This window comes from Lolium rigidum, chromosome 7 (assembly GCF_022539505.1).
Source record: "Lolium rigidum isolate FL_2022 chromosome 7, APGP_CSIRO_Lrig_0.1, whole genome shotgun sequence".
Lineage (NCBI taxonomy): Eukaryota > Viridiplantae > Streptophyta > Magnoliopsida > Poales > Poaceae > Lolium > Lolium rigidum.
In genome coordinates, this window is record NC_061514.1 from 5,303,732 (window position 1) to 5,321,098 (window position 17,367).

At 45.8% G+C, this 17,367-nt stretch overlaps 3 protein-coding genes across 3 annotated transcripts; 2 read left to right on the plus strand and 1 right to left on the minus strand.

The window, feature by feature from the left end:
- Nucleotides 1-554: 554 nt before the first annotated feature.
- LOC124670822 (phenolic glucoside malonyltransferase 2-like) lies at nucleotides 555-3,602 on the plus strand. The gene is made up of 2 exons (XM_047207290.1): nucleotides 555-1,223; nucleotides 2,916-3,602. The coding sequence occupies exons 1-2, from the start codon at nucleotides 555-557 to the stop codon at nucleotides 3,600-3,602; spliced, it is 1,356 nt and encodes a 451-aa protein (XP_047063246.1).
- Nucleotides 3,603-6,609: 3,007 nt separating this feature from the next.
- On the minus strand, nucleotides 6,610-9,983 carry LOC124673844 (glycolate oxidase 3). The gene is made up of 12 exons (XM_047209879.1): nucleotides 9,906-9,983; nucleotides 9,427-9,570; nucleotides 8,743-8,867; nucleotides 8,616-8,662; nucleotides 8,447-8,524; nucleotides 8,227-8,351; nucleotides 8,038-8,104; nucleotides 7,863-7,925; nucleotides 7,632-7,701; nucleotides 7,442-7,542; nucleotides 7,189-7,293; nucleotides 6,610-6,989 (listed from the first exon to the last, which is right to left on the minus strand). Coding segments are annotated over exons 1-12 (1,110 nt in total). The 5' UTR covers nucleotides 9,908-9,983; the 3' UTR covers nucleotides 6,610-6,806.
- Nucleotides 9,984-15,156: 5,173 nt separating this feature from the next.
- LOC124677172 (exonuclease DPD1, chloroplastic/mitochondrial-like) lies at nucleotides 15,157-16,855 on the plus strand. Its single transcript, XM_047213172.1, has 3 exons — nucleotides 15,157-15,665; nucleotides 15,823-16,037; nucleotides 16,463-16,855. Exons 1-3 carry the CDS (start codon nucleotides 15,217-15,219, stop codon nucleotides 16,660-16,662), a joined length of 864 nt encoding a protein of 287 aa, XP_047069128.1. The 5' UTR covers nucleotides 15,157-15,216; the 3' UTR covers nucleotides 16,663-16,855.
- Nucleotides 16,856-17,367: the final 512 nt, after the last annotated feature.

Below are 17,367 nucleotides of genomic sequence, written 5' to 3' on the forward strand. Positions count from 1 at the left end.
CAAATTTGCTTATGTGGCAGTGAGTTAATGATGAAAGAGGAGTAAGAGCAAGAACAATAGTGTAGCCGCAGTCAGCTATAACAATTTGCCACATCATCTATAGTCAACTTATAGCTAACATGTACAATAGTAAGCTATAAAATTGTAGTACTTTAACAATACATGGCCCACCTTTTAGTCTCACATAGTGCCTAGGAGCATGTGCTAGAGCTGGCTATTAGATAGTAGCCCACTTCTCTTCTCTCTGCTAATCTCTCTCCTCCAACTAAGCAAACATATAATATTTTACCTCTTATAGCCAGCTGACTGTATCTTATTGTACTTGCTCTAACAGAGCTAGTTACTGTAACATCACACTTTCCAAAATACAATGAGTCTATAAGCTAATTAATGAAGACATATATGATACTACTTTGATGGTACTAACCACTATGAAGGTAGTAACATAGAGTAGTAACATGTGCATGTTACTACTCTATGTTACTTCCCACTATGACTAGTCTAAGGTATTATATATGAATGATCTCACACATACACACCAGCATTGATCGAACATGTCTGCTGTGAGAGTCATCGACGCCAGCTACGTCTCCGTGCCGGCGACCGCCACGCCGTCGCCAGAGCCGATCAAGCTCAACGCCATGGAAGCGCAGTGGCTCACCTTCTTCCCGGTGGTGCAGCGCGTCCTCCTCTTCGACTTAGACGGCGCCGATCACACAGCCCCATTCGATACCGTCCTCGAGTGCCTCCGTTCCTCCCTCGCCGCGACACTGAGCAGCTTCGCGCCACTTGCAGGCAAGCTCGTCCACCTCAAGGACACTGGCGACGTCGGCATTAGCTGCTCCGCCACCGACGGCGTCAGGTTCGTTGTCGCGGAGTCCGACGCCGACGTCCGGCGCCTCTCCGGCGACGAGGAGTACGACATAAGCGTGCTTAGGCTGCTTGTGCCGGAGGTGGACATGAGCGAGCTGCCGGTCCGCGTTCTGGCCGTGCAGGTCACGCGTTTGGACGGCGGCATGGGCATGGCGCTCGGGGTGACAGTGCACCACGCCGTCGCTGACGGGCGCTCACTCTGGGCGTTCGTGGAGGCGTGGGCGACGGCGTGTCGGAGCGACACGCCGGCCGCCGCGACGCCAACATTCGATCGCTCGCTCGTCAAACTGCCTCGTGGTGACGAGCTTGCTAGAGAGGTCTTGCGGAAGTTCGCGCCAAACTTGCCTTTGGTAAGTTTATTATTTTTTGCAGGAGGAACAATGTAGCCGTATCCTGCTCATATTATTAAGGGAGTGCCTAGGTATCAGGCGACTGAGAAAATGCTACGTCTCAGTCGACGTTCCAACTCCCAAGCTAGCAAGAACACCATTGCCTCCTTTGTTTTAGCATACGCACCGGTACGTACACCACCCCACTTGTTTTCTTTCTTGTTTCTTGAGCCAGCTACTTCTTGTCCACGTTAGATTGCTTTGTGGAAGACACTGTCAGCCAGCAGGCTTTGATCGTTATGTGGTCTGTGTAGCGTCTATTACGTACGAGAGTTATGCTAGAAAAAACCGATGGAATATAAATTGCTAGTTGCACTTTTTTTAGAATAATAATACGAAAAATTGTTGGAGTTGCATATTTTCCACGAAAAGTGTAACTTGTATGAAAAATCGGAACTAATTGCACCTTTATAGAGGAAAAGTGCAACTACTATTAAAAAAATGGTTGGAGTTGCACATTTTTAGTTAAAAGTGCAACTCATATCAAACACCGATTGATAGTTGCATATTTCATGAGAAAAATGCAACTTATATTGACCACATGTTGCTTGTTGCATATTTTTTGAAGAAAAGTGCAACTCATACTAAAATCGGTGGGAGTTGCACATTTTTTGAGAAAAGCGCAACCCATGTCGGACATCAATTGCTGCTTGCACATTTCAAGTTAAAGTGCAACTTGTATCGAAAATCAATTGCTAGTTGCACATTTCTTAAGAAAAAGTGCAATTCATGTTAAAAACGAACGCGTTGCATATTTCTTTAGAAAAAGTGCAACTCATGTTAAAGCTCAAACAAAATTGCACATTTCCGGAGAAAAGTGCAACTCGTGTACGGAATTGCACATTTCTGGAGAAAAGTTCGTGTTAAAGCTCAAACGGAGTTGCACATTTCTAGAGAAAAGTGCAATTCATGTTAAAAATCAGACGGAGTTGCATATTTCTTGATAAAAAATGCATCTCATGTTAAAGCTCAAACGGAGTTGCCCATTTTCTAGAGAAAAGTGAAACTCGTGTCAAAACTTTGTTGCTAGTTGCACATACTCTAGTCGCTCATGTCAAAATGATTGTAGTTGCAAATATGTTAGGGAAAGTCAAGTTGTTTTAAAAACCAGTAATTACACATCTCACGAGAATATTGCAACCATACAAAAAATATACAGGAAAATAAATAAAAAAGAAAGATGGCAGAATGGGAAAAAATAAAATCGATGTTTTAAAAAACAAAGAAAATAAACAAATTTTATGTTCTAATTATATACATGCACGTACTGTATTGGCTAGTGGCATATTGAGTCTTCTGTCACACTGGTCTTGAACTGTTGGAAGGATCCGCGCTAAGTCATCTCTGGTTCAAATCACAGCAGCAGCGCACTTTTTTTTTCCTTTTCTCCTGCCCAGCACCGCGAATCTCCACGAAAATCTGACAGCCCTTAGGTCGACTGAGACTTAAGAAGTTCTCAGTCGCCTGATGACTAGCAAATCCGTATTATTAATGGTTTTACTAATTCTAAGTCTTCTGGAAATCATTCTTCATTTCTTGATCAGACATTCAGATCCATTTACTCCTACTCTAGTATTTTTCGTTAGCTCTCATATTTTTCTTTTGCATTGGATGGTCAAGTTTTTACAACACCTTGCCCATTTGCACGCGCAGGCGACACTGCCGATGCCGACCACTGGAGAAACCATTAGGCCGTTCACCCGAGTCCGAGCATTCACATTGGAGAAGCAGGACATAGAACTCCTCAAGAAGCGCATCATCCATCTCTCGGAATCCAACGGGGTGTACCAACTGTCTCACCCCCTGTCCACCTTTGCCGCCATCGCCGGGCTCGCGTGGACATGCTTCGTTCGGTGCAAGCAATTCTCCGGGGACGACGACGTGCTCTTCTTTTTCTTCGCCGACGCCCGTCGACGCCTCGACCCTCCCGTCGACGAGGCGTACACCGGCTCGTGCCTCACCGGATGCCTTGCGAAGCTCCCCGCGCGTGAGCTCCAGGCCGACCATGCCCTAGTTGCCGCGGCATCGGCTGTCCAGGACGAGGTCTGCAAAATGGCCAAAGACCCCGTGGCCGGGCTGGATTTCGTGACACCGCTACTCACGGTCGACATGGACCGCCTGATGCATGTGTCGGGCTCGCCGGGATTCAGGGCATACGAGGTTGCTGACTTTGGGTGGGGAAGGCCGAGGTGGACCGAGAATGCTAGGATGAACGACGATGGTCATGTGGTGCTGATGCGTGCCAAGGACGGCCACGGGGTGCAAGTGTCAGTCTCTCTATTATTGCCGGAGCAGATGGATGAGTTCCAGGCTCAGTTCCTCAAGTTACTACAACGGTGAGAAGTTTTTAGAAAGAAGTCCATGGTAGCTACTCGCCTACTCTATCGGGTCAAATTCGAATAAGTTGTCGTTGTTTTCTTCAGCTTGAATAAGTTGTTGGTTCAACTTAAATAAGGATGCAACTTACTGCATTTAGGCTCCCCTCTTTTCATCCTTTCTTACAAGAACTCCACATGGGAGATGCGTGTCTTTTTTTTTTTTTTTGAGAATCATGACGGTTTACTTAACATCATTACAAAGTACCACCGGAATGCACTCCGGGATAACACCAAAAGAAAGATTACTTAACATCATTACAAATTTAAGGATGAGTATTTGTGCGTAGGATGGAGTTCAATTGGACGGTAACAATAACTAGGATTAATAAAAAGTGTTATCAGGTACTCAAGAGTCGTAAAGATAGTGTTAACTAGAATATCTGGTATGGGATAGGTGAGTCGGCCATACCTTCTTCCTACCGCATATCATCCGGTGAATGGCATCGAACCACCCTAGGGGAGGCTTGTCCCTATCGTTTGGGAAAGCAGAGAACACTCCCAAACTTGCTAAGTTCACCATGTTATGCGTCTTGGGAGGGGTAATGGTCGAGTTTCATATCACATTGGGTGACATGGGACAGGCAGCGTTGCTTGAAGCTTTAGACCCGACCGCACATGGAGGAAGTGCGAATGGATTACATGCGCATCAAAAAAGACTTTAAAAAACACTTGTAGGCAAAGTAGTGCACCTTGGTAGAGTGTACAAAAGTTTGGCTTCTCATTTCTTGTCCTAAACGGGAAAGGCACCATTGAGGTAGACCTGTCAACAAAACTCTAATACTTCGGACAGAAATTGTGTCCTAGTTGTAAATAGTGCGTCCAAACATCATATGATACCATGCATTTGTTGAGTGTACGAAACCTCCATTACTTTTCTTTTTAGACCCTTAGTATTTAGACTTGTGGTGAAAAAAGCGTGATATATCACCAGTTTAGCGTTGCTATAAAGAATCTAAAATATTTACGCTACGAAATCAATTATGAAATAGCATGCTAAATCTCGCTAAACCGCGCTAGATAGTGTGTATAGCATCTATAGGTAGCCATCTCTAAATCTCTAAATCTGATAGCATACTATTTTTTTTCCTTGGGTACCAACTGTGGGAGTTGTAGATGGACTGTGGTATAGGGCTAGCCCGAGGAAGGAAAGTTGACGATGTTAGAGCATCTCCAGTTGCGTCCCTTAAATTGTTCCCCAAACGGCGTCGGATTGACCGTTTGGGGGACGTGTTTTGTTCGTGTCGCGTTTGGTGGACGTCGCTCCCCAGTCCCGTCCCCCAAACAAAATTTCGGAAATTTTAAACTTGAGGGAGATTCGATTAAATTTATCCAAACTTGGCATATATTACATAGATTCGAGACTAAATTTAAACTAAACCTAATCTAGAAGTACTTGCGGCGGCCGGAGACGTCGTAGTACTGGTGGAAGTTGTACATGTCGTCGGTGACGACCTCCTGCTTGACGCGCTCGTCGGGCTCGTCGACGGGATTGTCCTTCACCAGGCCGCTTGGTCCTGCCTCGCTGCCGTCGGTGAGGTCCACGAGCGGCTTGCCGGTGTCGCGGATGGACATGGCGATCGCCGTGTCGAGGTCGCCCCTCCAGGTGTCCTTGTCGTTCAGCGACGCTAAGTACGCCGCTCGCAGCCCTGGGCAGTCCTCGGGGTAATCGCTGCTGGCGATGAGGCGCTGCTGCCGCTCGTACTCCGCTAGCAGCGCCGCCTTCGACGCTTCCTCCGACTCATTCTTCACCTCCGACTTCGGGATGAGGAGGGCGCCGCCGCACCTCGGATTGAAGGGTGTCGCCGGCTCCTCCTTCACCACGCGATTGGGGACGGCGTAGGGCACCGGGCGATACGACGAGGACGGCGTCGATCGGGCCAGTCCTGCGGAAGAAGAGTTCGAGGAGGACGAGTACGTCCTCCTCAGCTGCCATTGCGCTGCGGGAGACGGTGGCGGTGAGGACGGCGCCTCCAACCTTGGAGCGCCGTTGCGGATGCCGTGGATGACGCTCTCTAGGGTTGTGCCCCGGAACGCCCCAGAACAGGGCGCGCCCATCCCTGTTCCAGTTGTTCGGCCCGCCGATGAGGCCGGTGGTGCTGCGCATCTCCATGTCGTACTTAGCCTGGAAGTAGGTGCCCCACCGGGCGTCGTTGTTCTTGCCGCCCAGGTCGGATCGGCCAGCTCCTCGGCGTCGAGTTCAGCCCGACGGGCCCTGATGGCGTCCTTCCAGCGCTCCGTGCCCGGCGTCGGCGGCGGCGGGACGCCAATGCCGTTCACGACTATCTTCCAGCCGCCGCTGCTTGGCGGGCGCATGTCCTGCGGGACGGGATATCCCGCGCGGTACAACGCCCACGCCTCCTTCACGGTGAGGCTGCCGCGGCCGAAGCCGTTCGCCGCGGCGATCTTGCGGGAGGACGAGAACGACATTGCTTGGAACGGCAAGGAGAAGATCTAGGGGCGGCGAGGAGAAGATTTGGGAGCGGCGAGAGATTGAGACGAACCGCATGGCCTCTTAATGTACATCGACGACAGCGGGTGGTTGCACGCAATAACGCCGGCATGGACGGTCACGCGGTCATGCACGACGAGACGCGTCCCTGCATCGCCTGGGAAAATAGGGACGCTATTAACGTCGCTTGACCAAAGGCAGGCGACGGGGTTTTAGGCTTCCGAGCCACTGACACGTCGGGTCCACGTCGTTTCGCCTCGCTTTTCGTTGTGTCCGGCGCGACCGGAGCATCCCTGTGGGGCGGGGACGGGCTCGGGGCGCCGGACACCGTATCGAGCCGCGCTGGACAAAAAACGAATTTAGGAGACACGGCTGGGAAGGTTTTTTTTATCCGGCGCGTCCCAAATCGGGGGACGGTTTGGGGAACGTGACTGGAGATGCTCTTAGATATGTAAAGGTATGTAAGTGGGTCAACCTTACGCTAGTGAAAAAATTGATTAACTCTTACAAAATGATGATGTCATCGCAAAAATGGTCAATTTTATTAAATTCAGAAAGATAAACCTACTTTAATATTGACTCAATTGCATCTATAGATGACATCGGGCGGCGTCCAAGAGCACATGATTTTTGGTTGAAGCAGTGTGGTGGCCGAAGAACATCAAATGGAAGCCCAAGAAGTAGCGGTATCTCAAATTGACTAGCGCTCGCGTCCGCCTACAGCCTCGCGCGGCGGATCCTGTCGCCGTCGGTGAGGACGTGAGCACGCGTGATGTCCCGCAGCGAGGCGCACCCGCCGAGCGCCATGGCCAGCTCCAGCTCGTCCCGCAGCATCTGCAGCATCTTCCGCACGCCGGCCTCGCCGTCCACCGCCAGCGAGTACAGCACCGGCCTGCCGATCTGCACGACACACCACAGCCACACACAGCGTCAGGATCGCCAAGAGATTAACACGATGAACCGTGGAGTCGGATGCTCGGTTTCCATTGTACACATCAAAGCCACACACAGCGTCAGATTGCATGCCAAGACACACGGTGAACTGTGGATTTTTGTTTTTTCAGACACTTTGTTTCAAAATGTTGAGGCAGAGGCTTACAAATACTCCTGCGGCTCCCAGCGCCAGCGCCTTGAACACGTCCGTGCCACGACGGACGCCGCCGTCCAGGAACACGGGAAGCCGCCCCTTCGCCTCCTTGACCACCTGAATTTGTTACACACTCGGTAGTTTTGGTCAAGACGCATGAGAAAAATCTTGCACTGAAGCTAACTGAACTTATCTCAAAGAAAACTGCGACTTCTCATAGAACCACAGGCGTAGCTTGTGGTAGTAGTGTCAACAATATATGTACCTCTTCCAGGCAGCTGATGGTTGCAGGGACGTAGTCGAGCTGCCGAGCGCCATGGTTGGACACGATGATCCCAGCAGCGCCGTTTTCGATGGCAAGCCTAGCTGCATTTTGCACAAGCTTCTTCATGTGACCACATACCGTATTACCGTGATAACAAAAAGGCAGGTACAGCTGAAACCGTAAAACTTACTGTCTTCTGCAGTCATGACACCTTTCACCAGGATCGGCAATGGGGTAATTGTCTGCAGCCACTTGACGTCCTGTATTTGTGCATGATCAGTACTCATTCATACAGAACACTCAAGTCTGAGTAGAACAGGGGATGAGGTGCGCACACATTATGAAATAATTAACACGGTACTAATGATACCTTTCATTCTTTCAACAACACTAAAAAAATGAAGAAAAAAAACTGTAGTACCTCCCAACAAAGAGATCTGTCGAATTGGCCAGCGACATAGGAAGCCAGTCCAGAATCATCTGTCTGACAAGTGACAGGCCACAGAAGACATGGTGAGATATCTGAAAATTAAATCCTACTTAGGCCATTTATTATGGGATGTGACTGGGCGACTGGGTAAGTTTCAGGAACTAACCTTATCCATCGTGCCGAGATCCAGCGCCTCAAAATTCTTCAGCGTGAGATGCGGAGGCAAGATGAACCTGTTACAAGTTATCAGTAATTCAGAATACACAATCCAGATTGTACAGTTCGTCATGAAATGGAATAGACCATTTCACCAGTATATTAAGCATGATAGTGTGCACAACTGCTGGATTTGGACCTGTTCTTGATATCAGCTTCCCTCCGACCGAGAATTGGGGTGTCAACAGTGAGCGCAATCGCCTTAAACCCAGCCATTTCAGCCCTTTTCACGAGCTGCCGCACTAGATTCCTGTCCTTGAATACCTGATGGAAACAATGAGCCACAGTATCGTCAAGTTAAAGAACAAGAAACAAAGTTCTCATATCATACGTTAGCGAAGAAGGAGACAAAAACATACATAAAGTTGGAAGAAACGTATCCCAGGTCCTACTGAGTTGACCTCTTCAACACTAGACGTAGCCAATGTAGATAATGTCTGAAAAAACACAAGTTATACATAGCATCAACACACTGAATATTTATTTGGAATAGCAAAGATGCCACAATATGCAGGTGATATTCCAAACCATTATGGTTCCTGCAGATGCTGCTGCTCTTGCAGTTGCAAGCTCTCCTGCATAAAAGGTAAATTTATCCATGAGTGTATTGCTGTAGAAACATATGCCGGGGTGTTAATTGCAAGTTAGGTTGAACCTTCGGGGTGAGCCATTTTATGCATTGCCGACGGCGCAATCATGATGGGCATGGAAATGTCGAAGCCCAAGATTTTTGTGGCAATGTCGATGTGGGACACGTCGATCAGCACGCGTGGTCGGAATCTGAAATAATTAGTCAGGACAGGATCAAAATGAAATCATAGTCTGCATATGAGAATTAGGACAATCTGATTTTTCTGAATTATCTTTCAGGACATGCGTGTATGATGATGTCACTTATCTTATCTGAGAGTTCTTGACGAAATTGTCATCTACTTTGACCATCGTAACCACATGTGTGACAGGGTCCGTCTGATCTCTTGTCCTCTACTCAATGTTATTTGTCCACTTATGCTACCATCTAGTAATTTAGTTATACCAATCCACTAACGCCCAGCCTGTAAAGATTACCTTGGAAAAGTAATAGTGTAGTTTCCACGAGTGGTCATCTAAGCCTTCTCCAGCGATTATGAAATAACATAAAAGTTTTCAAACCACATGACACTTGTCATTATACCAAAAAAAAAATGTTATCCTTGCAAAAGTTTTCTACTGAAATTCCTCTACTGCATCACTGGTTGCTGATGCTAATAAAACAAGTACAGTTCATCTAGCGGCACACTACCAGACAGGTACAGCTAAGATCCTGAAACCAGCTACTTTGGAAACATATGTAGCTTACAGGATTCTTGAGAAGGCCTCCCTGTTCTCCCTGAGCGTCCACTGATCCTCCGCGCCCGAGGCGTAGTAATCGTACACCATCTTCGGCAGCTTCTCCCTCGCGAGCTTCTCGTACTCGGACACATTCGTGATCAGCTCCATTCCCCTGCTCAAATTTCACACTATTAGTTCCCAGATCGCAGCTCATCTGTCTATCAAGCAGTCAAATAGATTCTCCTTGTTTTTTTCCTTTTCAGAAGAACAACATGAACTGAAGATCGCCCGGATAATTTTTGACAGATAAAACGAATCAAGAAAGAACATATAACGATGCTGATCTATCCCGAAGGAGTTGTTTAGCTGCAGATTCTGGGCGAGATGTTACTTTTGAATCAGTACTTCACAAGTTAAAAAAGAAACGATCCGAACGACCGGGAAAGAAACTGAAAATAGTCAGAAGTAAATCAGGGGAAATTTGCTTGGAGGATCAGTAGGACTCACATGTCGGGAGGGGGAGAGGGGAGCCGATGGATGGAGGCTGCGCACGAAGGCTGGGCGACGGCTCGTCCGTGTCCTGGAGCTGGAACAGGGAGATCGCGTGGTGTCTCTCTCGTGGTGTGGTATTTAAAGGACTTCGCTGATGCGGTTAGGTGCGACTGCTGTCACGGCTTCTCTGAACAGCGTACCTTTCGTAACTTTCTGAACGCGAAGTGCTTTTACAGATCCAAATTGCTTCACACACGACAATTTCTATACGATATCTGTCCGATGCTTCTTCCAAGCGCTAAGCGCTACCTTCTTTTGTTTGAAACTAACCATAGCGCTAATCAATCCTCTACTGACTGCGCCGTCACCCGTTCCCAAGCCCCAGCCCAAAATCTTTTTCTTAACGAGACAAAAGCTATGCCTTTCTATTGATTATTAAGTAGAAAAGTTGTTTGATTATTATTAGAATATTAAGCAATTTTCGTGTGAGTTTAATTACCGAAAAACAACATTATAAAAGCGCTAACATATTTAACTGTACACATCAGACTAAGCACATGCATCAGATTTGAACATGGAACAAATAGCAGTGCAATTTAGGAGAGGAAAAACACGTACATCCAACCGGGAAGGTCGCGCACCACCAGCAACAGCACCACACGCGTAGGAAGCCAAGGACACGCGGCGAGCATGCACATACAGATCGACACGTACCCAACTCAGTTGGTGCACCAAGCAAAAAATTTAAGCTTCCTTGAGTGTATCCCAAACTCGAGTCACGAAACGCGACGTGCGTGCCTAACGAGACGAGGCGAGGCGGACGGACGGACGGAGGAGAAGGAGTGCGCGAGGGCTCATTCTATTCTCACTCACTTGGAAGGACTAGAAGAGCCCGTCAGAAGCAAGCTCGCTGCTAGTATAAAGGATCGTATGCGTATCGGACGGGAATTGTCGTGTGTGTAGCAGCGCTCTTTACAGATTGAGATGGTGGAATATGATATGCCTCTCTCTTTGATTAAAAAAAATATATTACGGGATCACTAATAGATTACAAGTATTCTTGGCTAGATGTTACCTCTCCTACAAACAAGTTTGATATTTTCGTCCTCTTTGCAGTGCCATTTCTATTGATTGGCATGACCGGGAAGAGTTGATACTTGATACTACGAAATTTCAAAGCAAGAAGCCGCCCTATAGGCCAATGCCAATCTCGAGTATGCCCCTCAAGCCCGGCAGCCGGCAGGTTCCATGCATTGCAGCAGCAGCACGCTGCACGCACATGCAGCTGCAAAGTCACTTGGGGAAGAAGACATGAATGATCAGATCACCAAGCCACTTGTGCGAGTGTCCGTTCCAAGAGTTTGTGGATAAGTGTATGTGGACAGAAATGCTAAAAGACAGAATAATCCAGAGAACAATGAAGATAATGGGGCTGCTGCACGTGGGACTGTTGCTGGAGGCTCACACATTCAAGCTAGCCCTGCTACTATTACAGCTTTGGAGAACGGCGAGGCAAATTTGAAAACGCAAGATGGGATAGATGCTAGTTTCCTAGCACAGGAAAAAGGGACAGTCAGCTCAAGTGTTAACACTACTGCTAAATCAACTGCTGTTGTGACTGATGAGGAGATAGATCTGAAGGAAGCTGAACAAGAGTTTCAAGATGGATCTGGGGACAATGGATCACAAGATGATGTTGACCATATATGAACCAATCGATACTCTCACTAGTAGAAAAAAGGCCTTCCATCCTAACCCATTAGTCCCCAGATATTTTGATCCGGGACTAATGGAGTCTTTAGTCCCAGTTCTGCTGGTGAATTCACCCGGGTTTACCCGGTTAGCCAATTTTTAGATTCTCAAAATTCCAAATGAAAATATGAAAGTAGAAAGATTTTAGTTTTTGCTATAAATTACGGATTATAAATTATTTATTTTTCAAAAAATTAAAATTAAAATTTAAAAAAGATTAAAAAGATTACTATTACTTTTACCCAATTTTTAGATTTTCAAATTTTTAGGTTTTTGGTTTGGCAAAAAATAAATATTTAAAAATTAAAAAATTAAAAATAGAAATAATACAAATTAAAAAGTTAATGTTTATTTATTTATTCAAGATTGTTATTACATCATTACTTTTGTTTATTAAAATAATTATTTGAAATTCAAACAATAAAGAAATGTGACATCGACCAACATGTTAATAGGATTGATATGATACTAGTATCACATACATGCGCGCGAAGCAGTTTGATGCGAGACGGGATGGAACAAGAAAGTTAAGCGTGCTAGTGGTAGAGTAGTGGGAGGATGGGTGGCCGAGCGGGAAGTTTGACAACGAGTAAGTAATTTGACTAGAGTTAATTGTAGTTAGAACCTAAACTATGCAAATAACTAAAAAAATTGAAAATCTGAAAAAAATTGAAAAAAATGGAGTAGAAAAAAATTCATCTGGAGGCATTTTTGCCCCGACACACGCAGCTCACATGGATGGACAACCGGGACTAAAGGGGGGCCCTTATTCTCGGGTATTTAGTCCCGGTTGCACAATCGGGACTAAAGCCCCTTACAAACCGGGACTAAAGCCTATTTTTTCACTAGTGTCTAGTATGTCAAGAAAAAGTTGATTTATGAGGAACTGAACAGGAGGAATGATTTAACTCTGAATCTCTGGGCACTAAAATTCAGAACATCAAGGATGCCAAGCCAGTTAGTACAAAAATAAAGCCAAGGAAATTGACACCAAAACTTACAGATTCAGTGGCAGGTTGCAACAAAGGATACTGCTTGGCAATTCTCACCTGGTGGAAACATTGGAGGGCGGTCTGCCATCCTGTGCTATCAATGTACGCTACTTAAAGAAAATTCACAAGAGTGTATGGCAATCTGCCTAGATGCAGTTACAACCAATATACGTGTATCGCTTTTAGCACCAAACATGGACGATGAGCTTAAGCATCACTCTTAGATTCAAATTTTACGTGTTCATTTTCTAGCAGGTAACCTCTACTAGAAAACAGGAGGGCATATGTTAGCACTCATCTTTTGACATGAAGTCAGCTTAGACAAAGAGGACTTGCGAATGACTAAGGTCAAGGAGGACGCGTCTGGCTTTGAGCCAGAATCAGGAAAGAGACGGATGGTGGGCCGATCGTTTGGCTGTTCGGGCCAAACTACCCGGGTAAATAATCCCGACCGGGAATAGGAAGAAACAGAAGCAAACCCCAGGGATTATTTTCCTGACCTCCGGACTAGGAACAAAATTTCCCCGGGAAAAGGCCGGGATTCCGCCGGGATTCCTGTAACCAAACGAGCCTAGGCGTGAGAAGCAAGGAGCTAGGAGAGAAGAATTTAGAAGCTATGACAAGCAAAGCCAAATATGGATCGACTTACATCCAAAAACCAACAGATCAAATGAAGAAAAGGAAGAATTGACTTGAACACGGAAGGCCGCTTGAAGTCGAAGTCCAGTATGAACCACCTGAAGGAGAGTTTACTTTAGATTCAGCTGTGCTTTCCGGTTAGATACCGACTTTGTAACGTGCATAGGAGACCTACACTTGCACAGGAAGTTCAGCCGTTTCATATATAATACGTGAGAAGTGACAACCGATTGAAAATAAGCAAACAATCGACAATCTATCAATAATCTAAGTTTTATCTCTCAAACCCTTACCCATGTTTCAGTTTCTCAATGATTTTGCACATACATCATATGTAGGCGGTCAAACCGACTTAGCTCAGCTCATAACTGTTGAAACCTCTAACCGGATCCCTTCCGAAGAACCGAGACTTTGGGTCTAAAAATGCCGGCCAGCTGTCTCGCGTATCACTTGATAGTTGGCCACTTGCGGGATGAGTTACACAGTTTCTCTTTCATCGGACGTAGGTACACACAGATGTGTTCATGTGACACATGCAACACGAATATATAACTTGTCAATCTACACAATTGTTTTTGAATTTTCCAAAATATTTTAAATATGTCCCTGAATGGATAGCATGGTAGCACACACATGCAAGTACTTTGCTCATTGTTGACGACATGAAAGAGCAGAGCGTGCCAGTGCCGGTCGATATTTTGCCCTTGGCTCGCCTCTCGCACGAAACAACTCCACATATATATCCAAACTTCCAAAGTCCGCTGATGCTGCACTGCAATTATTGGTCTCAGTTCATATCCATTTGGTATCAGAATTGATTGTGTGATGAGTAGTTTAAGAGACCTGTATCAGTTAAGTTGGCAAAGGCCTGAGAAAATCTGGACGGTTTAGTTTTTGAGAATTTTTAGAGCGGCTCATTTTCTGCAGCAATTGTTTGGAGGAAAGATGGAGATCGTGGCTTCGTGGGCCGTTAGCAGATATAGAAAGTGCAACAAGCCAGCAACTGCTATGAAACTGTAGCGATTTAACTGGGCCGTCGGATCCAAATTCGTATGGCCTAGATCATCGCGCGCCCCTCCCGTTTCCTTGCCCCGACGACCCATCCCTATCTAAGCTCTAACCTACCGGCCGGAATGCGGCTCTGTGGTATCTCTCGCCGCCATCCCACCGCCCCCGCTCCGTAGGGCCGCACACGCGCCTCAGCTTAGCGTCGCCGCCCCCGGCTCGCCCGCCAACTGCTCCGCCTCTCTCTCGCGCCGCTGCCGTCGCCGTCGCCGTTCCCGTTCTACCTCATCCCATCCCTGCTGTCTCCACCCCGTGCATCGGTTCTTGAGGTACGAGCTTTTGGTCATGCTGAAATTGCTTAATCCCAAGCTTGCCTCCAAAAATTATGGGTGTGCCGCGGCGCCAGTGCACACCATCTATATTGGGGTGTGTGCGGCGTGGCGATTGTCTTATCTTTTTGGGTGCTGGACTGCTGGGGAACAGAGATGGACAGGAGATGGTACTTTTTAGCAGTTCAACGATTCGACCATCGTAACCCCCAAAAGTAGTTGATCATAGAAGAATACAAGTGCATTCTCAAATGTATCCTGGAAAAAGATGCTCTTTTTTTCTAAAACTAAAAGATACTATAACTCTGGACGTTCTGGAAGCCCGCCAACTATCCGGCGACGATTCCAGGACCCATAGTTTTTTTTATGGGACAGGACCCATTGTTGACCTGTGAAATATATGTGTCGAACTTACAGCATGGTCTAAAAGAGGATTGATCACAATTGAATGATTGCATTTTGGTATTTTCCAGCTCAAAGCTTTTCTAGTGTGGAACCAAGTCATTGACTCTCTGCTAATTTTATTGTTGATCCAGGCGTTACATGTGGTTCATCTAAGCCATAGAGCGTCCGCTTCCCGTGTTGATTTCTAGGCACTTCCGCCCCAAAATGTCACCGCTTCTTCGCTTCAGTCAGCTGAGGAACAACATATGGAGTACTTGTCCTTCCAGATTGCTTATGCAACATGCTGGATTGTCATCTGGACAAAATGTTGGTCCAAGAAGTTATGGGAAGCGTCATTTCACTACAGGGGTTCAAGGGACAGATAGTTTGCACGGAACCGGTCCGGGCTCGTGTATTTCTGGAATACAGCCCTTCAGGTTTCAGCAGCAGACTTCTGAACATGACCAATCTGCGACTATTCTTATCTTTGATACGGAGACTACTGGCTATTTCCACAAGAATAACAGAATCGTCGAGTTCGCACTGCGTGATCTTTCTGGAGGAAAGAACAGCACATTGGAAACCCTCATTAATCCTGAGAGGGATGTTCCCAAATTCCTTTCAGCCGTCAATAATATTACCACTGCCTTGGTTTGCAGACCTGATGTCCCGAGGTGTGTTTCTCTTCCAGTGCATTCATGTTATTCCCTATCCCTTCACATTAATTGCCGTACCCCCAAATGTAAAGAAAGTATCAGCAATTAGGAGACACACAGTCTCAGACACACTTGACTTACTTTGAGTGTTATCTTAATATGATGAATAATGTAGGTTCGGTGATGTACTTCCCTTACTACTGGCATATGTTCGAAGCCGCCAAACTCCTGGGAAACCAGTTATATGGGTTGCTCATAATGCAAAAACATTTGATGCCCCTTTCCTTGCCCAAGAGTTTGACCGTTGTTCAGCACAGATGCCCGAAGACTGGCTGTTTGTTGACAGCCTCCGTTTGGCAAGGAAGTTGCCAAAGCTTCCAAAATCAGACGGTACATCCTCTTTGCTACAGGACCCTTGGGTTTAAAAGAACTTTGTATCTTCAGGATTTGAGTGTAGCACTTTTGCCTGCAAGGGTGGTTTTCTGCCATATCACTTTTGAGGATACATTCTTTGCTAAATCATTGTTTAGGTAGATCTTTCTTCTACTGCGTAATGTTTGTAATGCAGCTCAGCTTCACATGTTTGTCCTCATATAAAAGGTCCCATGTTTGTGCTGTTATTTATTGTGTACTTATTGTCCGTTGGTTCTGGGAATGCGAGGAACATTTTTTTTTTTTTGAAGTGGCTAATTGTTTTTGCTTTTTTTTTCATCTGTCCATATTATTTTTGCAGCCCAGTTAGCTACCTGTGTATTGTATAATTTGTAAATCCACGACAGAAGTAACCTTAGTTACATGTAACTGTTCTTTTGCAGAAAACATACATCTTCTGAACTTAGGGGCACTGAGCAAACGCTATGGCATCTCTGTGGAAAAGCCTGCTCATAGAGCAATGCAAGACGTGACAATGTTATGTCAAGTTTTTCAAAGAATCGCTTTTGATCTGAAACTGACATCTGAAGGACTAGTGAATGAGGCCATCAAGGCTACTGATTTCAGCAAAGTTCCTAAGTAAATATGGCACTCTTTTGCTTCCTTGTTTAAGTGGTTACATTTATTTGACTTTCCCAATAGGATAACTTTCCTTAACATTGCTGGACATTTTAACCTTTACTGTAGCATCTCAAGAATCGTGTCTTCGAATAGTAGCATCTGTCAGTGCAAGGCATATGGTGCGACTGAATCATTGATATTTATGATGTTCGATAGATTTTTCTTTTGGCTGATTGTCAGATGCATTTGATAAAGATTTAGCTTCAGCAATCTATTAAATACAAACTGACATTTCTGTGATGGTTTAACTTGCTTCAGGCATGAGCATAATGAAATAAAACTTAGCACTAGTATTTGCTCTAGGATGATACATACCATTGAAAAAGTTTGAACTTGTAGTAACGATGTGTCTGTTGATGATTTGCCAACTCCTGCCATTCCTTTCAACTTAAGTTAGATAAAGCATATTGGTGTGTACCTTGTGCTCCTCTTCAGATAAAGACTTTGATCTTTCTTTAGCCATCTTGTTCTTATTGACGTGTTGTTCTGTCTCAAACCTTCTCATTCCTGCAAACTTCGTCAGGCAAGTTCAATCAAAGTGGCATCAACAACCTTTTTTTCTTTCTTTACAATATATGCAAGTCCCAAAGAAATTGTTCATTTCAAGTGAAACAAGCAAGAAAGTAAGCGCAAAGGTTGTTTGAACTCATGTTTCTCATTTTCAGGT